The 10,390-nt window shown below is 35.0% G+C and overlaps 2 protein-coding genes across 8 annotated transcripts in view; both read left to right on the forward strand.

Annotated features, from left to right (window-relative positions):
* The window catches only part of LOC107670107 (autophagy-related protein 16-1-like), a 21,026-nt gene that overhangs the window by 8,265 nt on the left and 2,371 nt on the right, over positions 1-10,390 (forward strand). For 5 of the 7 annotated variants that reach the window (XM_016462589.1, XM_016462591.1, XM_016462593.1 and 2 more), the window contains 9 exons: positions 414-516; positions 2,026-2,131; positions 2,606-2,676; positions 4,639-4,710; positions 5,786-5,906; positions 7,319-7,424; positions 7,502-7,651; positions 7,771-7,818; positions 8,661-8,762. In XM_016462589.1, the coding sequence (XP_016318075.1) occupies positions 414-516; positions 2,026-2,131; positions 2,606-2,676; positions 4,639-4,710; positions 5,786-5,906; positions 7,319-7,424; positions 7,502-7,651; positions 7,771-7,818; positions 8,661-8,762 (879 nt within the window). The remainder of the gene's footprint in view (positions 1-413; positions 517-2,025; positions 2,132-2,605; positions 2,677-4,638; positions 4,711-5,785; positions 5,907-7,318; positions 7,425-7,501; positions 7,652-7,770; positions 7,819-8,660; positions 8,763-10,390) is intronic. The other 2 variants (XM_016462590.1, XM_016462594.1) reach the window with 1 other exon arrangement.
* Positions 1,471-10,390, forward strand: part of LOC107670108 (S-arrestin-like) — a 25,004-nt gene continuing 16,084 nt past the window's right edge. Inside the window, exon 1 of the mRNA XM_016462598.1 lies at positions 1,471-1,476. The gene's annotated coding sequence lies outside the window, so the exon portion shown is untranslated. The remainder of the gene's footprint in view (positions 1,477-10,390) is intronic.

Consider the following 10,390-nt stretch of genomic DNA (forward strand, 5'->3'; position numbering starts at 1 on the left):
CATTATCAAAATATATGGAGGTTGCTATTTATCATTTAAATTTTACACACATCATAATTTATAAAAATAAAATCTTTTTTTCTTATTTAGAATTTAATTTTTAAATATAAATAAGCATTTTTTGGTTTGTATTTTGCACGCATTATAATATAAAATATAATTTTAAATATTCATATCATCACCCACCCAAATTTTTGCATCAGTTTTGTTTGTCAACGAGATTTGCATTTTTTCCTAAAATGTTGCAATGCTAAAATCAATGTTACAGATTCAGTCATGCATTTATAAATGCTTCAGTCAATGAATGACACTCTTTATGAAGATGACATGTTTTGCAAGAAACATGAGACCGTAAGATCCTGCAAAACGAGTTCAGCTCAGCCCGTGTGACACATGCTCTTTCTCTCCCTTAGAAGACGGCGCTCGGTGAATTCGTTCGGCTCGTCTCCTGAAAGCGCAGAGGTGCCATCGGCGTGCACTGATGTCAGAGTTCCCTCCACTGCGCTGCACATCTTTGTGAGTGTCTCTTTCCTCGTGTCTTTTTAATTCATCCTTCAATTTATGTTGATCTTCAGAGGTCAGGCTTCAAAGGTCAATGATGTGATTTAAAAGGTCTGAAATCCAGGTCTCCTCCCAGTCCTTCCGCCCCTCTTCATTTTTCCCAGCATGCTCTAGTTGTGCATTGCTGGTTCGAGGTGGCGGTTGATACTATGGACGTTTTTGCTGATTTAAGAGTCTTTTAGAGAACCGAGTGAGACCTCGACAGCAGCATCCTACAGAACTACAACACAAAGGAGGGCTGGACAGGAGGAGAACGTTAAACTGGTGCATGATCTCAAGTTTTCAAGCTGAGGCCTTTAAAACCGAAGAAAACCAGCTTTATTTGACCAGTTCTGCTTTAAAGAGGATGGGAGCAAATTATTTGGTTGAATTTCCATCTCATTTTCAGTCAAAGTTTGGTGAACCTGAATGCTACATGTTTTAAAAGCAACAACAGGAAATCAGCCTCCATATTGCTGCACTAATAGCACTGTAAAATTCATTTAACTGAATTAAAACAAACCCTCCGCTCCTATTGTGTTGCAGGTCAATTTGACCCACACTTGATTTTCAAACTGCTTGATAAACTGGTTAAAATTATTTCTCTTTCCAAATTTAGGAATATTTCTCATTTAGGGACATGAATGTGCATGCAAAGTTTCAACATGGATGTGTTTTGCAAAAGCTGTACAAATTTGAGTAATTATGTGGCATTTGTGTTCATATAGACTTCCCTGTTGCACCTCATTGGCTTCCATGCAATTTGGCAAAAATCATTTGTTAAAAATGAAGGAAATGGTTTTTATTTTGTGTGTGTGCAGTTCGTTTTGAACACCGAAATAAGCAGGTCAAATTAACCCCTATAAATTTATGAAATGTGAAATGAAAAAGGAAACATTATTTTATGCATTAAATTCATTAAAATGTGTAGTGTGTGTATATATATATATATATATATATATATATATGTATGTATGTATATATGTATGTATGTATATATGTGTATGTATATGTGTATGTATGTGTGTGGATTTAATTTTGATTTTTAAATTGCATTTAACATTTCATTACATTCTCAATTAAATATGATCCCTTTCATTTGTTTTTAAATCACATTATCAAAATATCACTATTTAATTTAATTTGTAAATATAGATGAGCATTTTTTTGTCTGTATTTTACACATGCACACACACACGCATTACAATTTATAAATTATATCTTTTTTTTTTTTACGTAAGTTATCAGCTGCCAAACTTCGCAACACAAAGGATGTAACCATTTTAATTTCTCATAATGTATGGTTTTAGTCTACGACAAGCTACAATAGAAGTTCTGTTTTTACATGCATCTGACGAATTGCATGGAAACCAATGGGAGTCAATTTGACCCACAACACAAAACCCAGTCATTTGAATCTGAAATGGTTCATTTGAGGTCTCTAAAAGCAGAGCGATGAAACCCCTAATCTTGTTTTGTGTGTAGGACGCCCACGATGGAGAAGTGAACGCCGTGAGGTTCAGTCCTGGTTCCCGTCTGCTTGCCACGGGAGGAATGGACCGCAGGGTGAAGCTCTGGGAGGTCATTTCTGGTACTGTAGATCTATATTATCATTCACAGTTTCGTCAGGGTTCAAAGGTCAGTGATGAGATGTAAAAGGTCCGAAGCCTTCGTCTCTCTCCAGTCCTTCTGTCCCTCCCAGCAGCCACGGTTCATTTTTCTCCAGCTTGCTCTAGTTGTGCATTGCTGGTTCGAGGTGGTGGCTAATATTATGGATGTGTCTGCTGTATATTTAGAGTCTTTTAGAGAACAAGACGACTTGATAACAGCAGTGTCAAACAGTAACCTAACACACTGGAGGGCCGGACTGAAGGAGAGCGTCTGGCAGGCTCATGATCTCAAGTTTTCAAGCTGAGACCTTCAGTTGTTTCAAAGAGGAAATTGGCCAAATTGTGCCGAAGGTTTAATGAAACTGCAGAATTTCTGTTTCCTCCTGAAACAAAGATGCAGTAGATGTTCAGGTTTGTCTGTGTGGGGTTTTAAAAGCTTTTATTTGTTTCTCCAGGGCGATGTGAACCTAAAGGTGCGCTGACGGGCAGTAATGCTGGAATCACCAGCATAGAGTTTGATAGTGCGGTGAGTTATTCTTTCTACATTACAATGTCAACTTTAAATAAGGATACAGTTACTAATGAGAGAAACTAATATTTGACATAAGTCAGAAAGTCTTAACCTAGAGTCCTATGATTTTCGTAATGCAGAAAACGGAAGGATCCACCGTATAGTGTATAATTAAGGAATTTGGTGTGGATTTATGGCCGATTTTTTGATGAATAAATTAATGTGTGCGTTCCCAAGCATTTCATTATTTTATTTGATAAAAACTATTATCAAATGCACTAAAACTCTTATGTTCTTCACTACACACCAGCAAATTAAGTTTGGTTTTAACATAATTATGCCAGAAATTTCACTATAAAAAACATAAATTGTGTTTTTTTTTTTTGTTTGTTTTTTAGTAAATTAAAATGAATTAACAATGTAAGAAATAGTAAATAAAAACAATATTTGGTTACACTTTATTTTAAGGTGTCCTTGTTGCAGTGTAATTAAAATATTTAAGTACTGAGTGATATTAATTAACTACATGTATTTACTATATGGGTTTGGCTTAGTGTTACTTGCACTATGCATAATTTGTTATTATAATAGTAAGTACCTGTAACAAGGACACCTTGAAATAAAGTGTTACCCAATATTCTATTGTAAAGGGATTTTTACATTTTCACTTGATTACATTTTAGAAGTTAAAATTGTTAAATTTTTACGCATTCAATTGATTCGACATGATTTGATTAATTTATGTGACGCTCTAAAACAGAACCCAGAAACAATAAAATGGAAAACACTGAATTTTGTCAATAATAAAAAAATGTTTCATAGGGCCCTACATACCTCAGTAATTGATTTGACAATTTCATATATCTGCTAACCTTTATTTATATACCTTTTATTATTTATATATGAAGTTCATTTGCAAAAACCGATAAACGCCACTTTAAAAAAAAAAGTGAGCTGATTACCGTGCATTATTCTCCACATATAGCACGATCTGAACCCTAAACACGTTTTGTCCAAAAAAGCTGGTTTTGTCCACTTTCAAGGAATCGAGAGTTCACGTTTTACTGCAGAAGCCGACAAGCGCCCTTGTTGTTTTTGAACAGAAGCCGATAAGCCCATTTTAGCGAATCAGCGCGCTGTATTCAGGTCAGGTGACAAGGCTACTTTCAGTTTGAAAAGACGTGCTAGCTGAGAGGAGTTTGTCAAAGCTCGAGGATGGATCATTTCGACGAACTTGATGAATCTGTGATATCTTCAGGTCGAAAAAGGAAAATAAAAGCTGAAACGTTTTCACGGACGCTTGCAAAAGCAGCGCGTTACAATGATGAGGGAAAAGCTCTGTGTATCGCGTGTAATCACATCCATACAGTTATGATCACAACAACAACGTTTGTCGGGCATCTACATTGTCATCTGAGGAGATTACAAAGATTAAATGAGTGTTTTTTTATTTTTTTTTTAACTCTAAAACATGAAATGTGGAGTTATCTGCTTTTGCCAAAAAACGACTGTTGGGGTTATGTGCTTTTGCTATAAAACAAACTTTTAATATGTAAAAAAAAAAAAATACTTTCAATGAACTTTAATTTTGTAAATCAGCTGTATTTAAGTTATTCATCAAAACAACTCAACTGCAGTTTGATTGATATTACTTAGAATGCGCAATAAAAAAAACGTGATTTCTGAAAAATGAAGAAAAAAATTGAGTTATCGGTTTTTGCAAATGAACTCTTCATATATATGTTGTCTTAGGAGTTCACTGTCATAAATAGATGACCTCAAAGATATGATAGATATGGACTAAAAGCCACAAAAATCCTTAAAAAAAATAAAATAACTTTAATTTCAGGTAGAAAATCTTCCTATAACATGAACTATATGTAATGCACATCTTACCAAATCTGCACCAATGAGGAACAAAATGAAAGCAAAGTGTTTTACTGTCGTGACTGATAGCAGTGTGTTTGTGCTCTGCAGGGCTTGTATCTATTGGCTGCATCTAATGATTTTGCCAGCAGAATCTGGACGGTTGATGATTACAGACTGCGGGTGAGGATTTCACTGAAAACACAGCCATGCGTGCATGAGTAGTTGTTTTAGTCTAAATGCACACTTTGCTGGTTTTAAGTCATATTGACAAAATATCTCTTATTCTTGTTATTTATGGATTTAATAGATGGTTTTAGTGGGGTTTTTTTTTTTTTCTTTAAGTGCATAAATTGACACATTTTACTAATTGCATGCATGCAAGTTTAGCTTAGTTTTTTTCTAAATATAACCACAGCTGGAGATTATTATTATTGTCCTGGGATTCACTGACAAATGTGACCCTGTGACCCTGGAGCACAAAAGCAGTCTTAAGTCGCTGGGGTATATTTGTAGCAATAGCCAAAAATACATTGTATGGGTCAAAATTACAGATTTTTCTTTTATGCCAAAAATCATTAGGACATTAAATAAAGATCATGTTCCATGAAGATATTTTGTAAATTCCCTACTGTAAATATTAACTTAATTTGATTAATAATATGCATTGCTTAGAACTTCATTTGGACAAGTTTAAAGGCGATTTTCTCATTTCGATTTTTTTGCACCCTCAGATTCCAGATTTTCAGCTTATTTATTCAGCTTTCAGATGATGTATAAATCTCAATTTCGAAAAATTGACCCTTATGACTGGTTTTGTGGTCCAGGGTCACATATATCAAGCATAAGCTTACATTCAAGGTTTATTAGTTGGCTCAAAGGTCAGTGATGTGATGTAAAAGGTCTGATGCCCAGGTCTCCTTCCAGTCCCCTTGTCTCTCCCAGCCAGCTCTACTAATTTTCCCAGCATGCTCTAGTTGTGCAGCCCTGGTCTGATGTGGCGGCTGACATAATGGATGTTTCTGCTGAATAAGAGTCTTTTTAGAGAATCAAGTGAGACTCTGACAGAAACATCCCACAGAAACACAAACACAGGAGGGCCAGACTGAAGGAGCCTGGTCAGCTGATCTCAAAAATCCTACTGAGACCTGAATCTGTGTTCAGCTGAACCTCGTTTACTGCTAGAAATAACAGGCCTTAATTTAGTTGAGTTGTTTGCATACGTATTTAATTCATTGTATCTTCTTTTTTTCCAAAGCACACACTCACAGGGCACAGCGGGAAGGTTTTATCCGCTCGGTTTCTCCTCGATAACTCTCGGATCGTCTCCGGCAGCTACGACCGAACGCTCAAGCTCTGGGACTTGCGCAGCAAAGTCTGTAAGAGACTCTTAGTTGTTGTCCTTGCTGCTTAATTGCCAGTGTCCATGAATGAGATGCAAAATGAGGCTTGGTTCTTTTGCTTAGCCTTCAAAAATGTTGTTTGTACATTTTCTGGGTGACAAACTAAATGTTAACGTTAATTAATGCTTAATTGAATTCATATTAAATTAATATTTGAATTAACTTGTGGCCACTGTCCATGTTTCATTCATTTGTTCCTTAGAAAACCCATGATTTAACTAAAATGAGGGAACGAATTCTTAATTAATGGCCACAAAATCATTTCATTTCGCCCCGCATTTTTACCACAGTAAGAGATGCGAAAACTGATTAAAAGTGCATGACGATAAAATAATCCTGTGAAATTAGAGGGTGAGACCGTGAAGATTTGGGAAAAGAAATAATAAATATTATTAAATTCGTGACCGACTGGCAAAACAGAACAAAGTGTGTATGGCATGAATGCAAAAGTATGGTCACGAATGTAACATTTGCCTGCTAATCCATTATTTCTGTTATAAACCAATCATAATCACATCTATTCATTTTACAATCTTGCTACTAGCCTTTTATTTAGACTGAAACCCCTTTATTTCGGGTGAGGAAGCTGGCGTTTGCGCATCCTGTCATGCTGGTGAATATGCCGCTGCAATAGATGCATTTTGCAGTATTAAGGTTACCGATTAATCAATTAATTGATCTTTAATTTAAATGACGATCGATCATGGAAATAATCGAAAACTGACATCCCTAATTTGAATATCATTTAATTTTAACATTTTAATTGAATATTGGTTCATTTTTCAACTTTTCAATTTAAACTTTAAATGCATCAGAATTTCAAATGAAAATTGTAAAAAATTACAAATGAATCTTATTAATATACATTTTTTAAATATGAATTATATTTACTTTAATATTTAATGAATTTTAAAAGTTTATTGTAGTTTAATTTAATTATAATACTCATTTAATTTAATATTACATTAATACTTGTTTAATATTTAACATTAAATATTAGTTTGTTTTTCAACTTTTCAACAGGTTTCAACTTTCAGTGCTTAAGAATTGTATAAACTGACATAATATTCATTTTAATTCACATTAAATCATATTTAAGTTCCTATTAATTACATTAAGATTAGATTATAATATCTCCTATAATAAAATGACCAGTCGAAAGTTTTTGAACCGTAAGATTTTTAATTCTCTTCTGCTTTAAAAAACATCTTACTGTTGAAAAGCTTTTGACCGGTAGTCTATATATAATATTAAATGTTATGGTAGTTGACAGTTTATTGAACTGTTATTTCTCTGAATTTGTTCATGAAAATTGCTGGTTGCTTTTAAATGTCTTGAAGTATCGACCTAATAAGACTGCTAAATAAAACTCTTTTTCTTTTTCTCAGGCATGAAGACGGTGTTTGCTGGTTCTAGCTGTAATGACATCGTCTGCACGGAGCAGTGTGTGATGAGCGGACACTTCGATAAGAAAGTTCGTTTCTGGGACATCAGGTGAGTCACGATTTGACTGAGTTAGGCTGCAGTGCTCGAATACTTCTGTCTCAGTCACTAATGTTTCTGGTGTTTAGGTCGGAGAGTATCGTGTGTGAGCTGGAGTTGCTGGGACGCATTACATCTTTGGACCTCAATCACGACCGGACCGAGCTGCTGAGCTGCTCTCGTGACGATCTGGTGAAAATCATCGACCTGCGCAGTAATGCAGTGCGACAGACGTTTGAGTGCGTTGCTCACACCTTTTCACTTTATATAATAGTTTATTTATTATGCATTGCTCTTTGGTATTCCAACTTAAAATGCATTGAGATTTCATGTTTGTATTACTCCTGTCTTTCTGCAGTGCTCAAGGTTTCAAGTGTGGTTCAGACTTCACCAGGGTCACGTTCAGGTGAGAGCAGCAAAGTGCATGAGTTTTTTTTTATTTTAATTTTTTATTTACATGCAAATAAACAGATAAAAATTATATTTTTTTTAAAAATGGTTTATATTTTAAAATTGCTTCTGTATGGCTGCATGACTGCCAAAAAAATGAATTGCTATTACTTGGTTCAAATCACAATGTTTGACAGTTATTATTATAATGTAAATGTTTTAGTTGTAAAAAAAAAACATGACATATATGATGTTAATTACAATTGTACTGTAAACAAATGAATATGTGATGGTATTATTATTGTTTAATATAGTTACTGGACCTTTTTCACATTTCCGGGTTTCTCAGCAACGGAAGCCGTCATAGTTGGGTTAACTTCGAGAGCAGTGAATGGGAGAGAACCACAAATACATATTTTTGCATTCCCATTTGCTTAAATAGCAAAAGAAAAACTCCACGATAGTGTTTTCGTGACTTTCAATAAAAGGACAAAAATTGAGAGAGACTCGGAAGAGAGAACGATGTAAAATTTACCGTCCCTCCCATAGAGCTGCATTAGAAACACCCTCGCATTAGCGTTAACTATTTTTTTTTTTTTTTAATTTATTTATTTTGTAATTGAAAACTTATAAACGCGTCATCACAGTCTTGTGAAAAGGGTCCATTGATTTTATTTTATTTTATTTACTTTTAAACATTCAAACCAACAAGCTTTTAGCATTTGAAATCCTCGAGCTTTTATTTTAGTTGGTGATGTCAGTGTTACATTTCATTGAATTAGTTTCATCAACTGAAAGCTCATTAATCACCAGACTGCATCTGTTTTGCACTTTTCTGGACTGTGTTTGTGTTTTCAGTCCTGATGGGAGTTACGTGGCGGCCGGTTCTGCAGACGGCGTTCTGTACATTTGGAACGTTCTGACGGGGAAACTAGACAAAACCCTTGATAAGGGTCACAGGTGAGCAGGACCACACACTCTCTCGCGCACACACACGCGCACACTCACTCACTCACTCACACGGGCTGTACCACTAGTGTACCACTCACTGCATTATATTCTCAGAATATAATACAGAATATTCTATATATTGCCTAACATTTGTTTTATTGTAACAAAGAAAGATTTGTCATGACTTTATAGTTATTGGTTCTGAATGTGAATTTTTTTTTTTTTAATGAACTTTTGGTTTATCACCGTGTAAATGAGAAATCATGTTTAAGTGCATTGCATTGTGGGGTACAACCACACATTTCAGGTTGTATACTGCACATTTTAGGAGGTGATCTGGGTATTATTACATGTATACAGCAAAATCACATACTCTGCGTCTCTGTGGGTCTTAAAAGAGTCAAAAAGCTCTTCGTTTTCCGCAGTTTAAAGGGATAGTTCACCCAAAAATGAACATTCTCTCACTTAATACAAATTCTGTTATTCATCTCTTTAAATCAGTCTTGGTCTTAAATTCATAAAATCACGGCATTAAATGTTGCATGCACTTGAGTATTTTCCCTGTGTGTACACACACACAGGTTTGTTTTTGTGAATTGTGGGTACATTCCATAGGCGTAATGGGTTTTATACTGTACAAACTGTATGTGCTATTGCCCTACACCAGTGGTTCTCAACCTTTTTTTTCTACCGGGCCGCACTATGGTCCAAGTGCAAGTCTCGCGGGCCGCACGCATATCATTTACATATTACGTCAGCAATACAAACCGACCTGATTTATAATATTATAGCCTAAATATTATGATATCTAATCGATTACATTCATTGAAATAAATAAATAATTCTACTCCCCATAAATGACACCCAATTTTGTGAACTTCGGCTCGAAAGGAGTAACGGCAAAATCATGGGCGGAGTTTCACTTTTATGCGTGGGGGGGCACCCACTGGCAGACGAGCCACGAGCACTTTTTTATATGTTCTACATTTCATGTATTTATGTAACATTCTACATTTAAAAATTTATTTAGAATGAACAATAACTGCTGTACAAAGAGTAAAAAAAACAACAAAAAAAAACATACCTAATGCAGAAAAGCCGCCTCTTTTTCCGAATTGCGCAGATGACCACTATCTTTCTTTCATCTCTTCTGATAAATTTTCAGTAGACCCTTTACAATTACGAATGATGTATTACTCTTACCTTTGAGTAAAAATGACGGCGTATCCACTGAAAAAAACGCAAGTGATCGCGCTGGCGCCTCCATGTCCTGCAAAGCGCGCTTCAGCTTCCACTCTCCACGCAAACTATTGGATATAGCGCACATTTACCTAGGTTTAACGTTTAAACATTGTTATATGCTTGAACCGTTTTATATCTATAGATTTTATTTTAGTCAAGTCGGGATGATTTGAGAAGGCTAAATTGATCAAACACATGCTCACTGTCTGCCGCTGGCCACTTGGTCGTTACTTTAAATGCGTAACGTTAATTAGGCTATGTGAGTACTGCTCATGTCTGAAAATAATATATGAAAAACAAAATTATTTTACATAAAAACATAAGGCTATAGCTTATATTTATTTAGTACATTTTTAAATTAATGTAAAAACTAAAATGAATTGTAAAACTGAAAG

This window comes from Sinocyclocheilus anshuiensis, unplaced genomic scaffold, assembly GCF_001515605.1.
Source record: "Sinocyclocheilus anshuiensis isolate Anshui unplaced genomic scaffold, SAMN03320099.WGS_v1.1 scaffold48, whole genome shotgun sequence".
NCBI classification, from domain to species: domain Eukaryota; kingdom Metazoa; phylum Chordata; class Actinopteri; order Cypriniformes; family Cyprinidae; genus Sinocyclocheilus; species Sinocyclocheilus anshuiensis.